Source organism: Chrysemys picta, chromosome 5 (genome assembly GCF_011386835.1).
Source record: "Chrysemys picta bellii isolate R12L10 chromosome 5, ASM1138683v2, whole genome shotgun sequence".
NCBI lineage: Eukaryota > Metazoa > Chordata > Testudines > Emydidae > Chrysemys > Chrysemys picta.
Window position 1 is genome coordinate 54,267,183 of NC_088795.1, and position 25,527 is coordinate 54,292,709.

Below are 25,527 nucleotides of genomic sequence, written 5' to 3' on the forward strand. Positions count from 1 at the left end.
AAAAATCAGGCCACTTACATTTCAGTACTTAGGTTCCTTGGCAGCCTCCAGCAGCGCTCCTGTGACAATTGTCTGCAGTGGGATTTCTTGTAAGAGGAAAGTGAGCAAGATTTGGCTCTTTATCAAAACCAATTCAACTATCCCCAGTTTTAATATCAAACCAATTTTTATTCAAATAATTGTCATTTTTCCATTCTTCTGTCTTCCCCCCCCCCCCCCTTTTTTTTTTTTTTTTTTTCAGAACAGGAATAAAATAACATGCAAACAATGTGAAGAGTACGAAGAAAGAAATTTTATTAAATTTATAGAGACTTTCGAAGAGTTTGCAAAACACAAACTGAAATTTTTACCGCACGTTCCTAAATAGGCTTTCTTTTTGAAAGTGCTTAAGGGAAACTCCATAAACTTTGCCGGCACTTCAAGCAATATAATCATTGGATGGATGGAGAGACAGACTGTTTGGCTATTTTAAGAACTTTGTAAGACAGAAAGGCAGAAAAAACAAAATACAGCAAAGAATAATCTGAACTATGAACTGCGCCACAGACTATTTTGCCTTTTTATTTTTAATTTACTACTTTCTCTGGGAAGCTATTAAAATGTAAAATTATGTGTATTTTATAAGCATTTTAGATAAATATTTGCTCTTTGCATGTCTCAATAATTGACTACTACTTAGAAAACATAGTAACTTGTACTGCAAATATTTTATTTTCCAGGAAAGTTTAACTGGTGTAAATGGAATGATATAGATATATATATATAAGATCACTGACTAGTATGTGTTTGGAGTCCTCCTCTGTGCCCAATCCCCACAGGATCAGAGTCTGTCTCAGTCCCCAACTACGGAACCTGGCTTTTTAGCTCAGGCTATGCAGTCTCATGCTTTAATGTCTGGAGAGCCTTATTTCAGTTCCCTGCTGAGAGCCCAGATAGCAATCACCACATGTGTAAAGTCATGGGAAACAGTAGCTCACATAGCTCTGACTGTAACAAACAGGGTTCTGATCCTGCAAGTTGCCCCATGTGAACAGACCCCTGTGGCCAAGTAATACCCCACTGATTTCAGTGAGGCTCTACCTAGTTACAGCACTCTGCTTTCATAGAACAGCTTACAAAATCAGGGCCTACGTGTGTGGAAACCAGAGTCTGGATTATCAAAAAAATGCAGGACTGAAAGAGGCAGTTGTGCAGCTGTAAATTCAAACTGCCTGAATTTGTCTGCTTTTTTATAACTTTCATTGATGAAGTGAATAAAATGGATACACACAATAATGCAGTACAGTGAAAATGCAGTGATGGTAAAACGTTTTAGGAATTGTTCTAACAGGAAACAGCCATCCCCATCAAAGAATAGAATGAAAAGATGAAGGGGAATTAAGTTACCAAAAGCTGATACTTAATTTCACAAGCATCTACCCTAGTCAAATTTTAAGGCACTATTACAGACGCGGGCAAACTACAGCCCGCGGGCCACATCCGGCCCGCGGGACTGTCCTGCCCAGCCCCTGAGCTCCCAGCTGGGGAGCCTAATCCCCAGCCCCCTCCCCTGCTGTCCCCCCTCCCCCGCAGCCATGCCGCCACGCGGGCCGCGCTCTGGCCCACCGCTCCCACTGGGCAGTGTGGGGAGTGCAGCTGGCTCTGGCTGGGTGTCGTGGCTGCGAGCTCCTGCTGCTGGTAAGGGGGTGGAGGGGGGGTTGGGTAAGGGAGTAGGGAGTCCTGGGGGGCAGTCAGGGAGGAGGGGATGGTTGGATGGGGTGGAGGTTCTATGGGGGCGGTCAGGGGATGGGGAACAGGGACGGTTGGGAGTGGGAGTCCCGGGAGGCCTGTCAGGGGGTGGGGGTGTGGATAGGGGTCGGGGCAGTCAGGGGACAGGGAGCGGGGGGGATTGGCTAGGGGGCGGGGGTCCCAGGAGGGGGCAGTCAGGGGACAAGGAGCAGGGCAGGTTGGATGGGTTGGGAGTTCTGAGGGGGCAGTCAGGGGGCGGGAAGTGGGCGGGGGTGAATAGGGGGCAGGGGCCAGGCTGTTTGGGGAGGCACAGCCTTCCCTATCCAGCCCTCCATACAGTTGTGCAACCCCGATGTGACCCTCGGGCCAAAAAGTTTGCCCATCCCTGCACTATTAAGAGACTGGCAATAGACTGTTTGCCAAGCTAGTTGTGATTTCCTGCTCTCTCTTTTCTGGCTTTATTGTGTTTGAAGTGCTATGACATTCTGGACCAAATTCTGTTTGCCTTACCCAACTAATCCCATTGATTTAAATGAGATGAATGTGTGAGTAAAGCCAGGAGGATTCAGTTCTATATGTGCACAGGCCAATGAGAACATTTTTTCCATTGTGCTATTTATATGTAGTGTGGGAAAATGTAACTAAAAATTAACTGTATCGCTCAGGGGTTCTCAGACTTTTGTGCTGGTGACCCCTTTCACACAGGAAGCCTCTGAGTGTGACCCCCCTTAAACATTAAAAACACTTTTTTATATATTTAACACCATTATAAATGCTGGAGGCAAAGCAGGTTTTGGGGTGGAGGCTGACAGCTCGCGACCCCCCATGTAATAATCTTGTGACCCCCTGAGGGGTCCTGACCCCCAGTTTGAGAACCCCTGGTATAGCTCAATGAATTGGTCATGGCATATAGAGTTTTCCACCTGTAGCAGCCTGATTCTCTTTTGCATGCCCACCAAAAATTCCAATTCATCAGTCCCTGGGTTAGCAATTGGAATCTGGAATCTGGCCCAGAAGTTGAAAGCTGATGACTGTGCAGTGGTCTATATGAAATGAATTGGTGATTTTTCTCAGTCTAGTTCCTACTGGACAGATGTCTATTATTAAAATCCCTATAAAAATTGGCACTGTTTTGTCAGTCTCAACAGAAAGATTGATCACAGAATCTATGCACTTCTAACAGGAGGGATGCCTACAGCAGTTTAGGAAGTTATTCTGGAAGTTACCTCATGGGAGTGGAAAGCCTGGATGGTAGCAGAAAGGACATAGGAGTGGATCAGTATTAGTCAAATTCTATGATACTGCCAGTTCTCTAAGAAACCCATCCAATTTCTGATGCACCCAGTGCAACTCTCCCCATTGATTTTAATAGGAGTTTGATCAGGCCCTTAGAGTTTAAAAATCAGCTAGACAAATTCAGACTAGAAATAAGATGTGACTTTTTAACAGTGAGGGTAGTTAACCATTGAACAACTTACCAAAGGTTGTGACAGAGTCTCAGTCAGTAGAAATCTTGAAATTAAGATATGTTCTAGTTCAGGGGTAGGCAACCTTTCAGAAGTGGTGTGCCGAGTCTTCATTTATTCACTTTAATTTAAGGTTTCATGTGCTGGTAATACATTTTAACGTTTTTTAGAAGGTCTCTCTCTATAAGTCTATATTATATAACTAAACTATTGTTGTATGTAAAGTAAACAAGGTTTTCAAAATGTTTAAGAAGCTTCATTTAAAATTAAATTGAAATGCTGATCTTAGGCCGCCGGCCTGCTCAGCCCGCTGACAACCTGGGATTCTGTTCACCTAGGCCGGCAGTGGGCTGAGTGGGGCCTGCAGCCGGGATGCTGGCTGGCAAGGGGCCGGCAGCCGGGACCCCAGACCTGGGGAGGGGTCAGGGGTCAGGGCAGAGGGCTGGAGGTGTGTGGGGGGGTGCAGGGCAGAAGGCTGGGTGTGGGGGGGGTTCAGGGGTGAGGGCAGAGGGATGGGGGCTGTGGGGGTGCAGGACAGAAGGCTGGGTGTGTGGGGCTTTCAGGGGTCAGGGCAGAGGGCAGTGGGGGTGTGGGGGGTTCAGGGGTCAGGGCAGAGGGCTGGGGGTGCAGGGCAGAGGGCTGGGTGTGGGGGGGGGTCAGGGCAGAGGGGTGGGGGGGTGCAGGGCAGAAGGCTGGGTGTGTGGGGGGGTTCAGGGGTCAGAACAGAGGGCAGTGGGGATGGGGGTTCAGGGGTCAGGGCAGAAGGCTGGCTGTGTGTGTGGGAGTTCTGGGATCAGGGCAGAGGGCTGGGGGTATGTGGAGGTGCAGGGCAGATGGCTGGGGGTTGTGGGGGGGGGTTCAGGGATCAAGGCAGAGGGTTGAGGTGCTTGGCTCGTGGGAGTGCTCCCAGCCCCCTGCCCTGAGCGGCTCATGGCAGGGGGCTGGAAGGGATATGCTCTGTTCCAGCCCCTTCCCCAAGGTCCCGTCCCTACCTCTTCTCTGCCTCCTCTATGGCGCAGCGAGCACGCTGCCGCTCAGCTCTGCTCTGCTCCCCCTCCCCCTCCCAAGGGCTATCAGCTGATCGGCGCAGGGAGAGGGAGGGGGAGGAGAAGGGGCAGGAAAGCACCAGGCTGGGGGAAGAAGCGGGGGAGGGGGGAAGCTTGGCTGCCTCAGGAGCAAGCTTCTGCCTCCTGCCCCCGCAAGGGAGAGCGGTGGACGGGGGGGCTGAGTGGGGCTGGAGGCCGGGACTCAAGGTAGGCAGCAGCGTGCCAGTCAAAATCGGCTTGCGTGCTGTGTTTGGCCGACCCCTGTTCTAGTTCAAGCACAGCTTGAATTCTCATGGTAGTCCTATAGCCTGTGCTCTTCAGGAGGTCAGACTACATGATCACAGTGGTCTCTGTGGCCTTAAAGTATATGAAAGTCACATGAGAACTTGATTATATATTATATGAGTCAAATATATTTTTAGTGTAAGATTGTTAATTCACCAAATCCTGTTTCCCTGAACAAGAAACAAACTACAGCAGGCAATTTCCTTACTCAGAAATCCCCAACTCTGCCACTCCAGTGAGCTCAGTACCCAAGAAGCCCTGTCCCTAGCCTCTGTGTTTCCTCTGGGGGGTCACGCTCACCACTCCTTCTCTAGGCTCTTCCCCCCTACCCCCAACACACAGGCTAAAACTGAATCTGCACCCTCTGCATTTGCAACCAGGGAAACCCCCCAGTCCACAGGGCTTAGCTCTGCCCTACCATGTGGCCTAGTTCCTTTAGTAGTAGCACCCCAGCTCCCGCAGCTGTTTTTATTACATAAAGGGGCTTGACTGTGCCTTCTTTGAGCTTCAAAAAGAGTACTTGGTTTGTGATTAGCTTTGGATCCAAGACCATCCTCCACTCCCGATGATGGCAGCCATTAACATCTTTCAGCAGAACAAGAGACTAGGTGGCTCTGAGTTTCCTCTTTATGCCAGGTCAATACAAATGTTACTAAGTTTGTTTAAAACTGCTGAGACTGAGTGGAGAATCAGGCCCACTATTTCCTCCAGTGCCAACATTTAGGTGCTATATTTTTCTGTACGGGTTTGTGAATCTTCTGTCAAATAAACATATACATAATATTTGGGATGCTAAATTATTTGTTGTGCAATAGATCAGCCTACAGCACAAATGTATTTTTATTTCATAATTTGATTGTTCTATCTTCATATAAGTGTATTCTATTGTTTTGTTTGCTTTGCCCAGATGGCAAATGTGCCATTAAGTTTATCTGGCCTGAATTCATTCTATTTTTGTAGTAACAAAAATCCTCTTTTGACAAGGAAGATGTGTACACTGTATTTATGAATAAATATAGACAGCCATTATAAACAATGGATATATTAACATTACTCTGTGTGAACAACTCATGTGGGACAAAATGTAATGTTTTCAATCTAGTATGTGGTCTCCGTGTTCCAGGATTTATTAAATGGTGATAACCATAGTCATGCTAGGAAAAATTAGATCAAAACAGGGAAAGAAATGCAATGTATATATTCTAGCATGGAACCTAATACAATCAATTTTTTTCCATGGTTGTTGGCAGTTCTGGAAAATGCATAATATGTTGTGTGACAGACCCAGACCAGTGGGGTACAGGAGTCTGGTAGAGGGCAAATATACTGGTCACTAGATGAGAAGTTTTCTGTTCCCTGAGTGACTAGAGCAGGGGCTGCACTAGAGTAATCAGGAACCTGCTAGAACCAGTTAAGGCAAGCAGGCTAATTAGGACACCTGGAGCCAATTAAGAAGAAGCTGCTAGAATCAATTAAGGCAGGCTAATCAGGGCACCTGCATTTTAAAAGGCGCTCACTTCAGTTTGTGGTGCGAGTGTGAGGAGCTGGAAGCAAGAGGTGCAAGGAGCTCAGAGGGTATGCTGCTGGAAGACTGAGGAGCACAAGCGTTAGACACCAGGAGGAAGGTCCTGTGGTGAGAATAAGGAAGGTGTTTGGAGGAGGCCATGAGGAAGTAGGCCAGGGAGTTGTAGCTGTCATGCAGCTGTTACAGGAGGCACTATAGACAGCTGCAGTCCACAGGGCCCTGGGCTGGAACCCGGAGTAGAGGGCAGGCCCGGGTTCCCCCCAAAGCTCCCAATTGACCTGGACTGTGGGTTCTCCCAGAGGGGAAGGTCTCTGGGCTGTTCCCCAACCCACATGGTGAATCTCTGAAGCAAGAAAATCTGCCAATAAGCGCAGGACCCACAAGATAGAGGAGGCACTTTGTCACACTGGTGTCAGGAGTGGGATCTTGGGGTGCACAGTGTGGCGGAAGAAGGAGGGTGATTTAAAAAAAAAAAGGAGATGGTTTATTTTTTTCATCACAATGGATGACAGTGCGGGCACTGATACAAGCTATGGCGGCCCAGCAGGAGGCTACCCGTGTCTAGGCAGCCACCTAACAGGAGGCAGTGTGGCTGCAACAAGAGACTAATCGCCTGCTGATGGACCAGGCTGCTCAAGACCGAGCTATGTTGCGGGAACTGGTAAACCAGGTAAAGTCCCTTACAGCGCTGAATTGCGGCCATGATGGGACGTGGCTCATACGGGCCAGCCATTGGCTGCAGAAAATGACACGGGAGGATGATGTAGAAGCATACCTTCTGGCCTTTGAGAGGACAGCCCTACGAGAGGCCTGGCCTCAAGATCAGTGGTCTGGCATACTTGCCCCATTCCTGTGTGGGGAGGCCCAGAAGGCCTATCATGATCAGCCTGAAGAGGCTGCGGCAGACTACCCCCAGCTGAAAGCAGATATCCTGGCCAGATCTGGGGTAATGACAGCATAACCTCGTCATAGGTGGAGGGTTTGTTCTGGCTTACCCAGGCACGAAGGTCTGGTGGTAGTCCCCTCATGTATCAGTCGATGACCAGAACCGCTAGTATCTCTTTCGGACTTTCGTGCGAGATGGATGAGGTCATACAATTGGGACTGCGGGGTTTTGTCTTCCTGGTACCTCCAACCGTGATACTGCTGGGCCCTCCAACCTATCACGGTTGGAGGTGCCAGGAAGACAAAACCCCGCGGTCCCAATTGTATGACCTCATCCATCTCGCACGAAAGTCCGAAAGAGATACTAGCGGTTCTGGTCATCGACTGATACATGAGGGGACTACCACCAGACCTTCGTGCCTGGGTAAGCCAGAACAAACCCTCCACCTATGACAAGGTTGTCGCCCTGGTAGAGAGGCGAAGGACAGTGAGGGAGCTGACCCGACCAGTTAAGAAAGAGGCACCCCGGGTTAAACTAGCAGCACCAAGCCCTAAAGTTCGGGTGACTGGGCCACCAGGAGTGTCCAGGTGGAAAAAGAGAGAGGCTGAAGGCCCATCAGAGGCCACAAAGAGTCAGAGCAATGAGGGAGAAGAGGATCGTGATGTTAGACTGCCCAAACCAAGAGACCGGGGAACACCTAGGGCTCCATACAGATGTTATGCCTGCGGGGAGTGGGGACACATAGCTGCACAGTGTCCCAGTGCTGAGGAGCCTATGCAGTGTAACCTGGGGAACTGGGCAGATCCATGCTCCCTAATCCACCTTGTGGGGGTCTCACTAACCCCACATATGTATACCAGACCAGGGAAACTAAATGGGGTAGGGACCACGGCACTGGTTGATTCGGGGAGTGCTATCATGCTTATCTCAGGGAAGCTCGTGAAGCGTAGTCAGCTGCTGCAGGCTAAATGTACGGGGATCACATGTGTCCATGGGACAGTTAGTTACTACCCCACCATCCCAGTAAAAATCGAGATCCAAGGGAACACTATTGAGGTAGCAGCAGGTGTAATCGCTAAACTCCCATACCCGGTGCTCATAGGGAGGGACTTCACAGGGTTTGGAAACTTACTCCCAGTAGGGGGATTGGAGAATGATGGAGACCCTAAAATTGGTGAGGCATCCACAGCAGACTGTCAACCCCCAATCTTCTCTGAAATATCCCCAGATTTGTTCTCCACTCCCAGACAGGGTAGAAAGACAAAAAGGGAAAGAAGGGCAGCTAAGGCCTTGGGAACCCAAATACTGACCCAAAGCCAGAGGGTCGCTCTTGTAGGTAGAATGGAAGAAGAATGGAATTTACCATAATTGATACATTCTGGGATTTTTCATGCTATGCATTGTGGGATACCTCCTGGACTGCAATGAAGTTCTGGGGCTTGAGGTCAAACTAAATAATTCTCTGATTCCTCTCCTTTTCTCCCATCATCCATCTGGCTCTTTGCAATCCAGTGCCATTTTTAAGTGCTGTCAGGCTGCATGGAGGAAGCATTGGTGAGCAATGCAATTCCCATGGTAGTGAATGTCAATAAGTTGCTGCAAGCTTATCTAAATTAATTCAGCACAAGAGCACTAATAGCCCCTGAGGAGGAGACTGAGCAGATACTTCTCCTTGAACTGTTCCTGAAGTGCTCCTTTTGGGCTCACCCAATTAGCACTGACTGGGACAGAATAGTGCTGCAGATCTGGAATGACCAACAGTGGTGGCAGAACTTCAGGATGTTAAAACTCCTTTTCCAAGAAATCTGTGCAGAGTTCACAGTGGAGCTTCAGTGGTGGCACCTATGTGAGAGCTGCCCTCCATATGGATGGCCAGTGCCATCTGGAAGCTCCCCACCTCCATTTGCTATTGTAACTAACCAGTTTGGTGGCCATAGATCAACTCTTGGAGAAATTGTGATGGAGGTGTGTGCTGCTATTAAGAAATTGCTTTTCTCCAGGGTTATAAGGCTGGGCAACGCACAGGAGGTTATTAATGGGTTTGCAAAGATTTGGTTCCCAAACTGTATTGCGGTCACTGGTGGGACCCATGTGCCTATCTGTAAGTATTTTAAAAGAATCTGAGCAATACTTGACTAATCTTTGTTCTAAAAGATTTCCTGCTGCTTTTTCTGAGCCTATGATCTTAGACAGGCCATTGTTACTAATCAGTTTTCCATTTTTTTTTAATTTTCCCCACCTATTACTCTAGATTAACAGAACTGTTAGATTCATGGCACCAAAAAAAAAAGAGTAATGGGGGAAAAATATTTCCCCCCATCTTGTATGCAAGTCTGTCAGCAGAGTTCTACAGTACCAAATAGAGATGTTTTTACCTTGTACACTCCCCAGTCTCCTTGTTGTATTCACCTTCTTATATACTTAGATTGTAAGCTCTTCAGGGCAGGGACAATATTTTTGTTATGTTACATATGTATGTGTACATATAACACCATGGGGCCCTGATCCTTCATTTGGACCTCTAGGTGTCTGATGCTTTGGGGTTCAACCCAAACCTGGTAAGGGGTTGTGTCACCACTTGTCCTGCAGTGCTTCTGTGCATGGGTGGAGCCCCCCTTTGGGGAGGCTAGCCCCGGCTCTGCCCCTTCTGCCCGTGCCCCCCTGCCCTCCTTCCTGCGGCCAGAGCCCCGAGACCCCCTGCCCCCAGTGGCTAGAGCAAAAAGTGGCTTTAACAAAAAGTCCAGGTTGCCAGTGTGTTTGGGTGACTCATTGTGCTGGCCCGGTCCAAAAAATCTGAATCAGATATTACAATCTAAATAAAAAAGACAGACAATATATAAGCAAATGTCAAAGGTACATCCCCCCATTATACTTCCTGCTTACCCTATCACTCTGTCCAGGTGCTGATCAGGCCAGCTAAGATTCACTGCTAGATACCAGAGTCTCTTGTCCTCCAGCCTTGGGGTGTTCTTAGGGTCACAGTGTTACTGCAACAAAACATAATTTATAATAAAACTTCCACAACAATTGTTTCTAATCAACGCTCTTGCTGGTGGTATCTGAAGAAACCAAAGAGTGAATGAGTGATGGAACCTAAATAACCCTTCCTACCTATAGAGTTGTCCCTCCAGGACCAACTAGATGTGTAGGATTAAGGAAGAAGTTTCTACCTAATATGATGTAAATGTGATTATGGTGTAACAAGATTCACTCACTACTACGGTGCCTTCTCATGGCTAGGTCTGGGGATTAGCTCTTGCCCAGTTTGGCATCCCCTTCTGTCAGTGACTCTGTCACAGTGGTGGTATCTCCTCCAATACTTCACAGCACCACGCTCTTCATGACTCAGCCCTCTGGCTAGGTCACTACATAGTCTTCCCCTCTTGGGGTATCAAAGTCCCTCTGGAGCAACTGTCTGTATACCGTCCCAGGCGGTCTTCTGTGCCAATTTCCAGTCTGTGCCACTTCCCAGTGGCTGGTAGGGGAACCCAGGCCCACGTGCTACTTCAGGGTCCAGACCAGGGACTCTATCATCAGCAGATGAGGGCTACCCAGTCTAAACCCTTGCTGCTCGGGCCCTGGGTTTTTTCTTACTCTGCTTTCCACCAGGTTTCTTCCTCACAACTCTCTGGGTAAACCTCTTCTGTCAGGTATAGGATCCTAAGGTTTTTGCTCCGCAATGGGTTTCCTCCTACCCACCTCTCTGTGCCCAGAGAGCAAACGCAGACTCTTTCACTGTAGCCCCATTTCTGGTGAAAACTTCCTGGCTTTATACTACTCCCCCCAGCTAGGCTTTATCAGGTCCTGGCTGTCCCCCAGGTATAGCCTATAAGGTGAATTGACCTCTTTTGAGACACTTTAACCCCTTCAGGGCTGATGTGGGATGAACACCCCATCACATATGGGAATACCACTGTATTGTATTATCTCAAAGAATTTTAGCCAGTAGAAAAGCTAATATATTAACTCTTCCATTATTACCAAGAAACTTTTGTGTTCTGGACCATTTTAAAGAGAGTCTCTCTTCAAATAATTGGGACACAGGGATGTACTTTGTATACCTAGCCACAGCGAATAACACGTCTGCAAAGAAAATGTCTGACATTGCTTCAAACAAGTGTTCTGTCAACACGGTTACTGTGAAACCAGCATACTCTAGGAGGCACTGGAGACATAACCTCATAATTTATTATACTTCAAGAGGTGCAAAGATCTATTTAGGCAAAATATTTTTGCTTCTTTTTCTTTCTGCAATGTTCTTGATTTAATATAGTATGCAGAGTTTCGGGTCAAGTTATTTACTCTTGAAAACTGAGTTTATAATGGAAATACTTGAGATACCTTTAAGTGTAATTCTACAAATAATGATTTTTTTAACCTTGCAACAATTATGTAGGGTTATTGATTTCCCCTTCCAAAGGGAACAGCTATTGAAGAAAACATGGAGAGATTTTGCACTGAAATAGTTTGTGTCTTTCCTATCCTTTAGGATAACAGCAATTGTGGGTACTGTGCAGACATAATTGTAAATTCAGTTTAATCACTAGGGATATGAGTGTTTGATCTATACCCCCAAAAACATTTATTTATTTTGTCCTGCTTCCCAAGAAGAATCATTAGAATCATCCACTTTTATGGTCTAAAAAAGAATTAGGATAAAACCAATTTGAAATACCACATTGGTAATTAGCTGAGGAAAGTTGTGGCAAAAACGTTAGGTACATCCAAAAAGAGAAAGCACTTTGCTTAAAAACATTCATTATGCACTAGAAAAACCATACAGAATATTAAATACAACCCAACAATCCTGTATTGGGTTTCAAGAATTGTTCAAACAATATCTGGTATGTATTTCTGGCAATATTTATCCATACAGTTATGCAAGCTAGTTCATGTCTTAGAAAAAACAGTGGTGAAATAGGATTTTAAAGAGGTTTATAATCTTAGTTTAAACATATTTATGATGGAAACAAACTTTACTTTATTTGAGATACCTTATATTTTTATTCAAATGAGGTGAAAATAGAAAAGTTGATGGTTTCTCTTATTTAAAACTGGTGTGTTTTCCAAATTATTCCTAATGACTCAAGAATCCAAGTTCCCTTGTTACTAGTGTTGTCTAACACTAGTTGAAACCTTCTTAGATAATACTCTTTGCTGGTGTCAGCTACAGAAAAATCTTATACTGAAGTCTTTTTTGCTTTATTCTCTTTCCTTCCTACCCATTAGCCTTTTAGTATCAACCCCTCTACCACCAAAAACAACTGAACATCCAGCCCTCTAGGAAAAGCCCCCAAACCCCAGCAGGAGATCCAGGTTAAAAATTATGTGAAAAACTATCTAGTCTGTGATTCCCAGTATATTAATCACACTTCCTTCATGCACCCGATGTGGATCAGATGGCTATAATTGAATCTTACATCATGACAGCCTTGCATCCTTCATATCACTTTTAATCCCCATCCCTTATAATATTCTTTCTTTTGGCATTTTCTATAATTCTTTCTATCATTCCAGTTTTTAAGCCTTTAAAGAGGTGTTTCCATACACTGTAACTGTAAAGTTACATGGTGAGGGCTAGACTGTGTCTTTAGGACAAAGCCCTTTGTAGGGCTGTACAAGTATATTCTATTTGACAGAATTATATTTTAGTTTACATAGCAGGGAAGATACAGACCAATGATGTGACAATTGTTTTGGGTTGAAAAGCAGAAATTACAGAACTCTGCACTTCTCTGTTCTTTGCACTGATCACCCAACTGCACCTGGTGGGTACTGCAGAAATTAAGGCAGCAATTGTTTATTGAAGCTACAAGAAGCACTGATAAACACTGCTGTGCAGTGAGTTACATCTTAGTGCAAGACAGACCACCAGGATGTTCCCAGTCTAGGAACCCACAGAGCAGAGGTGGGAATCTCCCCCGGCCCAGATCCTCTGAAGGTAGGTGGTGGGGAGAGAGCAGCAAGGACTGCAAAGGGACCAAAGAGAACGAGAACGAACACACACACACACGTCTATTTTTGTGGAGTAGGCAAACACCATTGACTGTCTAATTCTTTTCTTCCTCTCCTGTTCCTCTCTACATTACCGCTTCCCTCCACCTCACCACCACACACACTGACCCTGTTTCTGTTTCAGTGAAGTAGGTAGGGTTAAGAAAGGCAGCTAGGGTCAATAACGGTGTAACAAACTGGCTAAAGCACCTGGACAGAGTGATAGGGTAAGCAGGAAGTGTAGTGGGGGAATCTACCTTTGACATTTGCTTATATACTGTCTGACTTTTCTATTTAGATTGTAATGTCTGATTCGGATTTTTTGGACCGGGCCAGCACAATGAGTCACCCAAACACACTGGCAACCTGGACTTTTTGTTTAAAAAAAATAAAGTTTTCAATTGGAAACATTACTATCAAATACAGATTAAACATACTCTGCCCAAACAGATGATACTTATCATTCATTTCACCTCACTCTCTTTATTAGGATTTACTTCCCCTGCTTTCTGTATATTAGAGAGAAATGAGCTGAGGATGTATCCCACTTCTACAGCACTCAATATCCAACAGTCCCTCACGAAATGGGACCAATCTCTGAGGAGTGGGAAAGGTGGTTTGCAACTAAAGGAAAAATGGGATCTGGCGTCATGGGAACTGGTACGCGTCCTCAAGCTTTCCATCAAAATGCCTGCTTAGAAACTGTTGGATGTCTGGATAGTGCAGGCATTAATGCAGAGGTAAAAGGCAGGGTATCTACACCTATAACCCTTATTTCTTTTTCCCAGCAGGTCCTGATGGGTAACTGGGGCAGAATACCAGAGGGGTTGTTGAGGTCTGTAGTGATTCCTGGAAAGGGCTAGGGTGCACAACCCAAGGGACTTTAGGGTTGCCCTTGAGTCCTTTAGCCCATTGAGTTCACATCCGTCTCCTCTGAAAAGAACAAGGATCCCTCAAAGGGCAGATCCTGAACAGTCTGTTGGACCTCCAGGTCCCCAGTTACCTCTTGGCCAACCACTGAATGGTACTCCTATGACCAGATCCATGGAAGAGTGGAAATGTCTGGAGGAGTAGCAAGAGCAGCTCTGAGGGTAGAAAGAGTAGGACCCAACCTCCGACTTGCAAGAGGACGAGTTTTCTTCCACTGACCACAGGGGTGCCATTCCTGACAGTGCCAGAAATCAATGCAAAGGTGGCAAGGCAAGCATCACAGGTTTTCCCTTTCACAGTGCCAAAGGATGAACCGTCCTGGGTATGGGAGGCTGGCATGGTAACAAGCATTATAACAATCCAACCAGTTCCTCCATATCTGCTGGCACCGATAATGGTAACTCCTGTGGTGCTGGTAATACTGGTACCCGACAATGACAGGAGATCCCTGACAGCTGCAAATGCCTCTGGTGTAGTTAAGACAGCATAAGTACAGTGCAGTGCCACCAATGTGGAAGCCTCTTCTGGCTCCAGGCTTGACAGTACCTACACAGGTGCCAGAGTAAAAGGTGCCGGTTTCTGTGGTACCGAGGCAGAAGAGTGCCTGGGTTTAGATTGCACTCTACTCTGATCCCCATGCCTGGCAGATCTTGGTTGCTGGGAATCACCGCCTGTTTCTTATGCTTTCTTCTAGGCACTGGGGATGGTGATCAGTGCTGGGACTGTGATACGATAGGAGGAGCATTCCTTACTGACACCATGGCACTTGGAGCCGAGTCTGACTGGCCTGGCCCAGATGGAGGTCTCAGTGCCACTTCCATGAGCAGAAATTTTAGCCTGGCCTCCCGATCCGTCTTCGTGCAATGCTTAAAGTCCTTGCAGAAGCCCCCAAATGAGCTTCCCCAGACACTTCAAGCAACTTGAGTGTGGGTCACTCAGGGGCATAGCAGGAGATGTAGGGCTTGAAGCCTGGTGATCGAGGCATCCCTTGGCACTGGGGATCAGATGAAAAACCAATAAATACCAAAAACTAACTAAACTAATAAGTACACTAAAACTAAATAACTATCTACAATATATATAGAAAAGTCCACAGAGAACTTGTGAATGCAAGAAAAGCAGTTCCAGTGACATCATGGGCAGTAAGAAGGGATTGAGGGGGCACAGGGTAAGCTGGGCACCACTTTATACTGGTGCTTGCAGAACATGGCAGCAGAGGGTGCTTGAGCCATCCCAATGGGTAGCACTGTGGGAAAAATTTTTGGCAACTGTATGCAGGGAGCACAAACACCAAGAGAGGAATGCACATGTGCAATTACTCAAGGAAGAACCTTTACACCACACCTCATATGTTCTCTATAGCTCACTTATATTACAGAAAAACTATTTTTTGAGTGTTTTAGAGAGTTTTTTCACATTTTTATTGAGACCCTAGGCCAGTTTTACAGGGCTTAGAGGGAGAGAAAAAAATAATTAAAAACCCTTCACAACTGATCTCAAATATCTTTTCTATATATAAAAAATGTCATAGGTTTCTGACATCCACATGAATGCCAGACCCTCTGCAGCTGCCCTGAGGTCTGTGTGGCTGCCCTCTGGATCTTGGAATACCTGTGTGTTAGGAGAGTCATGTCCACCACTTACCCTACACAATGGCAAATGCCGCAACTCTTCCCCCAAGTGTTGGTTTGGAGGAAAGTCTGCACACTGAAAGTTGTGGGATTCCTTGACCTTCTGCAGAGAGACATTCTGATATCATTGTGATAAGCCTGGCATAAGTAATTAGATACCGATTTGCCAGGGGAGAGCACAATTTGGCCAATATTGTAAGCTGTAGATATAGAATCGTTAGCAGCACACATCTGAACTCAAAAGCATGCTGGCTGCAGACATCCCTGATCATATTTCACGGCACATAAATGACCTTTCTGTTTATTATCCCAGCTCCAACATGCACTACTCAATATACTCAGTGCACTAAATACATTTGGGAGTTGCTCAGGATTAAAAATTGGCTGTGACAAAACTGAGCTTTTCAAAGTAAGTAACCAAGAAGAAAATACCAATTAAGCACCATCCCAGTTCCATCAGAGACATAAGTATTCACATAAATAGCAACTTTGAAAAAATATTTGAACTAAATTAAGATACAGTTTTTTATAAAAATGGTTTACAATAATACAACCAGATCACTGGACAAAGCTACTTTATTCTTAATAAGCAATCTTTTAATACTTTATCCTTTAAAAATGACACTTGTCCTGAACTCCTCCACCTATTTACAAATAAATCTCAGATGACCCTCTTTAAGATGCTAGACTCAGTGATATCCCCATTCATCTGAATCAAATTATACTGGCAGAATTAATTTGTAGACATTACAACTAGTCTAACAAACAGAGCGATTGCCCTTCTAGGTCTCAAGTGCCTAGGATTATGCAGCCCGGTGAAGTTTATGATAATATAGCTAGAGAATAGAACTTTCACCCCTGTGCTAATGAACAAACATGTGTGGACGATTCTCACTGAGAAAGCGAGGCAACTAGACTATGCCCCTGAGTATCCCATGTGAAGACCAATGGTCTGAATTTATTTAATACTACAGATGGCCAGAAGTGGCAGTATTCAGAGCTGAAACCAGGTTCGATTTAGGCCAGGGTTTCCTTAATATCTAATGTTAGAATTCTGCTTCACGTTTTGAAGCCAAATCTAGTTTGAGGTTTTGGTTCTCAAACTGGGGGTCGGGATCCCTCAGGGGGTTGTGAGGGTATTACATGGGGGATCGCAAGCTGTCAGTCTCCATTCCAAACCCCGCTTTGCCTCCAGCATTTATAATGGTGTTAAATGTAGAAAAAAGTTTTTTTAATTTATAAGGGGAGGAAGGGTGTCACACTCAGAGGCTTCTTATGTGAAAGTGGTCCCCAATACAAAAGTTTGAGAACTACTGGTTCAGATTCAACAATAGTTAATGGAAAATGGTAGGAATCATACAAGGTCAGCTGTCTTTTTAGAGATTTCTGCCACCATAGGCAAGATTTTGGCACTTTCAATCTAGATCTGGAAAGAAGATTTCTTCCAGATTTGGGTTTGAGTTTTTGCTCATATCTATTTAATATTTTACTACAAAAGAAAACTTCCTGGTCACCAGTCTGGGTTCAGCCAGCAGCTCAAATAATCATTAAGTGTAATAGTAAAAACAAAATAAAAAAAAAGATCATAATCATGTGTACACTGGAAAAATTCCAGGGAAACTTTAGGGAAGTCAATGGAGATAAGCCATTGACTAATGTAAATCAGACCAAAGTCTAGCCCAGTGAACTGAGATAATCTCCTATTGTAAGTATACAAACAAGTGAATTCAAGCTTACTAACAAAAACTTCTTCCAATATATCTTGTGTGAAATCTTTCATTTCACAGATGGACAAATGGCAGATGGACAAATGATCATTATTAATCTAAATCTGAAGAGTCTCTCTTTAAAATGGAGGCATCTATAATGCAGTTACTGGAATATACAAATTACTGTATTGAAATGGAAACAAGCAGGATTAAAAATAAATAAATACAGGAAGCCTGAGGCCCTGACCTAGAAATGGAATGGACTGAAGACACAAAGAGTAAAATTATTGCTAGAACAAAACTATTTCCCATAAACTTCCAAAGGATGAGTCCTATAAACTCCAAATGAATGTGGTGGCCAAAGGTGCCAACTCTGTGGGTGCTCCAGGGCTAAAACACTCATGGAAAAAGATATAGGGGGTGCTCAGCACATACCAGCCACAGCTGTTCGGTGGGACCGTTGATCAGCTGTTCAGTGGCACTGCTGATCAGCTGTTTGGCGGCTGGCAGGAGGCACCTGGGGAAGGATGGAGAGCAGCAAGCAGCGGGAGAGCAGGGGGCCGTGGGGCAGGGGTGGAGTGGAGGCGGGAAGAGGCTGAGCGAGGGCAGGGCCTCAGGGGAGAGGGTGGAGCAAAGACAGGGCCTCAGGGAAGGGGCGGAGTGGGGGCAGGGCCTTGGGGTGGAGTACCCACCGGAAAAAATAAAAGTCAGCACCTGTGGTGGTGGCAGCTCTATTGCATCGGTGATATAAAAACAGTAATGGACAAGCACTGGAGAATATTCTCAGGGGAACAATCCTGCATTGACAGGAGGCAGATAGGATGCCTTATACTACTCTTCATTCTTTAAAATGTGCTATCTATAGTTGGCTAGATTTGTATTAAAGTGTAAACTCTGGTACAAGACTCTGGTGTTAGAAAGTCTACATCAAAGGAAAACGACCACCAACTGCCTTCAGCCTGGAGGTCAGAGAGAGCCCTTAGGGGGCAAGGGCTGTTCAAAAAAAGGGTGGCACTGGTGCGGGAAGCAGCCAAAGCTATGACAGAAAAGAAAGTGCTGACTCATCTTATCCCCTTGGTAATTTCTACCAATGGGATTTAAAGATGTCCTCTCCCATGGAAACCATGCTGCCGCCTGCCCTTCTTCATTGTGAATCTACCTTAGGATTCCAGGGCCTCACTGGCACAGGGAGAAATAATGTAAACCTCCTCAATTTCAGCTTCAGGGGATCTGGTTCAATGAATGTATCTCCTGAAAACTAGCTGCATATACAAATCACATCCCACCACTGTCAAAGCATAATATGCACATTGGAACACAGATACATGTTTTCCAGGAGTGCCCTCAAACCAACAGTGTCTAGGACAAATTTTAAAACATTTCTGAAATAATTTAAATAATAATTACTCCTTGCCCCAAAATATCCTGCTTGCATATTAGGGAATATGTCACACTAGATTTGTATTAAGACAGATTTCTGCAAGCTGGCAATACTAATAGCAAAGCAAAGAACCCCCATATGCTGAGAGCCTGAAGCACCTCAACAATAAATGTCTAGGAATCATAAAACCCAATTACAATCCTTGAAAAATTATCTTCTAGATCTGAAGACACTCTTGCAGAATTGGAACTCATAAGGAATCCTATATAGAAGAGTGACAATCTCAGCCAGACAACAACAGCTGCCTCATCCACTCTGAAAACATTGACAGACTTACCTGGAATGCTATAAAACGGAACAGGAACTCTTCAGACACAGAGCTGTTTTATTCTTTCACTCTCGGACAAAGAGGCCACATTCTGCTCTGTTGCACAAGAGTTTGGATTTATACCAATATAAATAGGAATAGACTTTGATCCAGTGACTTGTCAATTCAGTATAATGCCCTGAAGAATAATATATTAACAAAACATTACACATGAATGCAAAGTTACAAAGAAATGTTTGATTTCAGATATACTGTAGCTGAGAAGAAAGTTGCTGAAAGTTGCATTCATTATCATCGTATATCTTTTAATAACTATTCACAAAAAATATATTCTCCCTCTGTTGATCCCTTTCAAACAGATATTTTAGTAACAGATAAGAATGTTTAACCATGAGCAATATCACCAAAAACAAAGCCAAATGTTAACATTACCCTTTTGATACAAAAAAGGAAATTGGGTGATGCAGAATTTTATGTTTGCGACACTAGGTGATTTCTGTTTTGGTTAAGGATCCACATGGTTAGATTAGTTTTTTCTAAAATACTGTACATGTTTTGGTGTCTACTAATGACTTTCCATCACAAGCATTCTCAGTAAATAAAAGGACTCATCGAAGTCTGTTATATTTCATATTACTTAACTCGGCAATATAGTCTGTGCTGGTACCATGGGGGGAAAATATTGCAATGTCAAAAGAATGACAATTAAATAAAAACTACAATAAAATGTTATATGATGATGGTGTAATTCAATTTGTATTGTCACAAAGTATGATATAGTCACTGAAATATTACAATTAATAGGAAAATTCAATAAGATCTCAAATAATAAAATAAACGACTAAATTTGAAGTAATGCCCACTTCAAAAGGGTATTTCAAAGAGTACTCAGAGTCTAGAGATTTCAATGGCAGCTGTTGAGGAAATGGAGTATGACTCAAATCAAAGAGCAGTCTGCAGAAAGCAATGAGAATTAATCCAAATCCCTCAATAAATATAGTACAGTCACATAGAGAAAGATGGGTCTTTCTAAACTTTTGGGGTTCCCCCTATATTGTGCTCCATAAAAGTATCAGAAGAAGTAGAAATTTAGCACACAGAAAAATTCATATTAGAGGGCATCTCCAGTGGCTTGCTGCAACTAGGTTTCTTTCTGCCTATTTCAGGCTTGGCCAAACCACAGCTTGTGAGATGCATGTGGCTCTTTTACAGTTAAAGTGAGGCTCATGGAGAAATTACAGTCCAACACACTATGTGCCTAGAATTAATACTAACGCACAGGGCTTAAATTCTCTTGAAGTATTTCCTGGAGTCCCCATGATCCCCCCTCCCATTCTCCAGTTTAGGAAGATTAAAAACATAAAAACAGCCATACTGGGTTAGACCAATGGTCCATCTAGCCCAGCATCCTGTCTTCCAATAGTGGTCAATGACAGGTGCTTCAGAGGGAATGAACAGAACAGGTAATCATGAAGTGATCCATCCCCCGTCACCCATTCCCTGCCCATCTGGGCTAACAACCTTTGATGGACCTATCCTCCAAGATGATGAAGAGGATTGCAAAGGAGCTAGATAGGGTGAGGGATGAAATAAGAGCAGAACAAGTCCCACCCCTGCTAAATCTCACCAGTGCACACCAAACTCTCCTGGGACCACACCCTGCTTCCCCTTTAACCTCTTCAACAGAGCACCAGATCCTTAAAAATACATGGCATGGCCTTAAAGGGACAGAGCACTAATAAATATAATCCTAGCATTCCATTACGAGTCCTACACAAAGAGATTGGAAATAAGTGAGGAGGCTCAACGGGGGGAGAGAGGGGCATGGCTAGAATGTCAAGAGAAGGAGATTATCAAAGTATTTTAGCTGGAATGTTTTGGATAATGTGGAGAAGATACTTTGATTTTTCTCTCTCCCTTTCTTTGAAGAAGCAACTGAATATTAAATAGTTTTGTAATGGCAATATCATACTTTAGCTGCGATAACTGATATGGTTTTACCAGAAATATATAGAATTTTCTTTGCTTCTTCTTTCCCATTTATCATCTCAACATGTATGCTGAAGAATCCATAATTCATGTACCAGTTACTGTGCTCAGCCATTTCCAGAGCCACTGATACATCTTTGTTTTCAAGAATGTATTTAAAATGCAAATGAACAGTCATTTTCTGTTCTCTTTTCAATTCTCTACCTAGTTTTCTGTTCTTATAAAGCTTAAATGATTCTCGATTCTAGACCTGTGGCTTTCCAAATCTGCTGTTTAAGAAATACAGAACTAATTGTTGCCATCTTTGTTAGGTTCAGCCACAGACTCATCTCAACAGTTACAGAGCAGCCTGTGAGTGTGCGGCACTTAGACAAAGCAGGTATCTTAACCAGAATGCATTTTCACAGCAAAGCTTGAATTCAGAATGCTGCAGATGTACTGAGTGCTGTTTGATTTGTATGTTTCTCAAGCAATTCCTTACAAGCAAAAGTGAAACCTCGTTACAACACACTGAACCAAATTCATCCCTGGTGGCTCTCCATTAACCTCAGAGGTGAATTTGGCACACAAGCTGTACATATTTAAAACCACATTTTATAAGCATACTGAAATAACCCCATCAGTTTACAAATGAAGAGACAATCTGAACCTTTTCAGACCTAAACAGCAATAATCTAACCTATACTTTCGCAAGAGCGATCCCCAAAACATTTATAGTATCCCTCAAAGGTTAACAGGGGGAATTTCTTCAAGCAGCAGCAAGAGCCAGAATCTGCCTCCTAGCATGAAGCAGTCATTCCTTTGAATTATAACAACGGTTCAGTCTTGTCTCTGAATCAGAAGGTTGTTAAGTTTCAGAGGAACCTCATCTCATCACCCTGATATTTGGGAGTTCAATGAGGCATTCAAATAGGTAATTTCTGTGTTCACAGCTGTATGTTCACGATTTTAGGTAATCCTTGTGACCCAACCAATGCTGCCTCATTGGTGGGCTCTTGCAAAGTGCCGTAGATTGGCCACAGGCAATCATTCTATTTTCAGTGTAAATTGCGGGTACTTTGAGACAATTGATTGAGTCTCAGTGGAATAGACAGAACTGGATTTAGTAAGGAAAATGAATCTAAGAGATGTAATCATTGAATTGGACGGCTCAAGAGAATCACAATTCTGAACGTTCATTTTGGATATCTGAATCCATATATTTATATTTACACATTTTCAAAGTGAGGCATTAAGAATACATAATTTTCTTGTAAAGTAAGCGCCATAAAAATGTAACTTGGTAGTTTAGTTGTTGTAATCCTTTAACAACATAAAGAAAACCTCCAAAAGATGCAGCTACTCTACTATGCAATGGATAAGAGGGGACTTGACCCTGATTTTTTTCCCTTCATATGGAAATCCCCTTTACCTAATAAAAAAAGCAACGGGGAGGAGGCAGTTATCATGGAACTTGAATTGCAGAGCTTTGAGTCTGAATAAACAGCTTGAAAAGTGGAGTAAAGCATATATCTATTAACTTTCAAGCATTATGTCATTATGTTTTTCTGAATTCCATTTCAGTAAAATCTCCAAATTAGCAAACTCTTTATAGTATTAGATGTCCCCAAGGAGTGATTTTGTGTATTTCCTTACTGTCAATCTCCTCACATAACAGGTGTTTATTATTTATGTGATATATGATTGATAGGGCAGAGAGGTTCGACACCAGCAGAGAAGGGATTAAGGAGCGCTGATAGGCCCAGATAGCCCCATCCCCACTATACCTGCAGCTAATGCAAAGCCTGCAGGGGAAACAAAAGAAGAGAGCCTTTCTCAGTTCAGGACTGACTGGCCAGGAAGAAGGATGCAGCTCTGCTTCTCTGCCTGAAGGGAGCTTGGCCTGCTGAGTTGGGAAGAGCAGCCAGTGGTTAGGAGCAGTTAGACCCCCAAGGAGTGGGTGACACACAAGTAATAGATGGTTTGTAACCCAAGTCTGAAAGAAAGGGCAGTTACTCCTCATGGGAAGACTGATGGGTGACCCAGTGTTGAGTTTGCTTTTTGTTTTAAAAAATTTTGGGGCTATGCCCTCTAACCGTCCCCACCCCACCCCACCCCCAAAGGAGATAAGATCTGAAGAGACACTGTAGACAGAGGCTCCTTCCCCCAGAAAGACCTGTGATCATGTCAGGGTGCCTGGAAGATCCATGAGGGGGCACTGCTCCAGCCATGCTATTACAGTTCGTATTCACTTTTCTTAATACTAATATATTAGGGAAGAAAAATTTTGATTGGTTAGTTCACAAGACGGGAAAAAGGAGTTCTGCTTCTGCCACATACTTGCTTTGTGACCTTGGGTGAGTCTCTCTCTCCCTTCTTTTCCCTCCTCTGTAAATATAGGGAAGTAATGCCAACTTTCCTAGAATGCTTTGAAATCCCCCCAAATGAAAGGTGCTATACAAATAGAAATTATTATTATAGAATCTTAATGAAATCCATATTCAGCGTATACAAAGTTTGAAAGTCTTTTTACATTTCAAATAGTTTGTACTTGTATTTGCCAGTTATCATCAGGCTCAGGTTTTACCACCTGCATTCATCATACAGGCAAATGACCTCTTAATAACACACAGCCAATCAATGTCATTGGAATTGTATCATGTAATTCAACTCCAGTAATTTACTGTTGTATGAGTCATGTAATTGGGAGTGTATATGGCCTTGATAATGTAACTAATCTGTAACTGTCCTGGAAACAGATCTTTTAATCACTGGTAATTTTCACAATGATAACAGCCGTATATTCATTTTAATGGGTCTCCAGCTGTATATACAATGTTAGTGTCCCTGTCAGCTATAAAGCTCATGAGGCTAGACCCAGACCCTGTAAGATGTGCTTACCTTTAAGCCTGTGAGCAGACCCACTGAAGTCATTGGAACTACTTATGTGCTCAAATTTGAGCATACACATAAGTCTTTGCAGGATTGGGGCCTTAAGATGTAAGAACATTCACATCTCATGCAGTCTTCAGACATGAAAAAATATTTTTATTTTTAAACTGTAGGATGAATCTATCTTCATACACAGCCACTGATCTGTATTACTGCATCAAAGAGATCTTACAGCATTTTACCCTGTGCTCTGTTATCAAGAACCTTGTTTTCCTCAGCATGTACATTAATTAATAAATGGAGATATCCCATCTCCTAGAACTGGAAGGGACCTTGAAAGGTCATCGAGTCCAGCCCCCTGCCTTCACTAGCAGGGCCAAAATTAGAAGTGTTTATTCTTATAACTAAACACAGCAACTTAATATCACTCCTCTTAAAGCAGTTAATAGTGGTAATGTAAAGAACTGTTTCATTTAATTGTTGCTTTGCAATACTGGAAGCTGACAGTGGATGGCGCCATAGTTTGCATCTGTATGGATTAAGTTTAAGGAACAACTTTCTAGGAGCAAGACAGGAAATTGCTGAGTTAGCTATAGCTTTTAGGTAAAGTCTACATCTACTTCTAGAATACCCAGGAAGCAGAACTCTGTCTCATTTGTTCTATGCATTCAGCCCGATTAAAGCATTATGCTAAGATTATATGCTACCAATCTCAAGGAATGATTTTAAAGGACTCTAATGGATATTATATTGTCTCCTGTGCATTCTAAGCAACAAGGACATCTGCTTGATGGTCAATAATATCTGATATGAAGAGTTTTATATTTTAATAGTCACACCTGGATTAATATTTTGACAAAATATATCATTTTAAATGTAAGAATAAGTGAGAAATTCTTTACTTAATAGCATAGTAGATTATTCTCAAATGCAATCAAAGGCCTTCTTGAATGTTGAGTGGTTTCTCATTAGTATTTAACTACCAACACGGGCAATTAAGCAAACCTGGATACTATAAAGAGAATAGATAGCATTACATTAAAACCAAAATCCCTAACATTTGAGGGTGGGACTCAAAATTAATCCTTAACATATCTGACTCCTCAGAAATCTACCACAGGTTATGTAACCACTTAACAATCAATACTTTGCCTGATAACTTAATCAGTTACTGGCATTAGCATATTTTCAAAAGAATGAACTCTTCTTTAGTCCTTTCTGTAGTTTATTAGGTACTAGTGAAGTGTTCCTTCAACATTACACTTAACGTATGCATCTTCTTCTCCCAAGTATTTTCTCTTGAGCAGTTTGTATAGCACTTTTTATCTTCAAAGAGCTTTACAAAATCTTATTGGGAAATGAATATTTGCTGATAAAAGCACTGTGGAAAAAAATAATTCCATTTATGTTTGATTTCTCTTAAGTTTGATTTATGATAGCCCAGCCTACTGATAGAGTAGAGTTGTGACCCATACTTGTGTATTTTTCCAACATTAGGGAAAACCATATTTTAAGTGTCCAAAAAGAGGACACTCCACGGGGCCCCGGCCCCACCCCCAGCCCCGCTCCAACTCCGCTGCTTCCCGCGAACATTTGATTCGCGGGAAGCCTGAAGCAGGCAGGCAGCAGGCAAGCTGGGGCTGGGGGGCGTGAGGAGGCACGGCCCAGTCCACCCCCCCGGCCGAGCGGCTCCCTCTGGTGGCCGGCCGGTCCAGGCCAAGAGGCTCAGGCCCCGGCGTCTCCCGCCTGGCTCGGGAC

At 43.7% G+C, this 25,527-nt stretch overlaps 1 protein-coding gene and 1 long non-coding RNA gene across 5 annotated transcripts in view; one reads left to right on the forward strand and one right to left on the reverse strand.

Moving 5' to 3' along the window:
* IL15 (interleukin 15) overlaps positions 1-3,437 on the forward strand; it is a 74,588-nt gene extending 71,151 nt beyond the window's left edge. For 3 of the 4 annotated variants that reach the window (XM_005284314.4, XM_024103431.3, XM_065596404.1), the window contains one exon: positions 242-3,437. In XM_005284314.4, the coding sequence (XP_005284371.1) occupies positions 242-367 (126 nt within the window). In that variant the 3' untranslated portion in view covers positions 368-3,437. The remainder of the gene's footprint in view (positions 1-241) is intronic. The other variant, XR_006174427.2, reaches the window with a different exon arrangement.
* Positions 1-25,527, reverse strand: part of LOC112059236 (uncharacterized) — a 73,323-nt gene that overhangs the window by 33,699 nt on the left and 14,097 nt on the right. The window contains exons 5-6 of the long non-coding RNA XR_010601361.1: positions 18,919-19,087; positions 9,820-9,923 (exon numbers count right to left, since the gene is read on the reverse strand). This is a non-coding gene — a long non-coding RNA (uncharacterized LOC112059236). The remainder of the gene's footprint in view (positions 1-9,819; positions 9,924-18,918; positions 19,088-25,527) is intronic.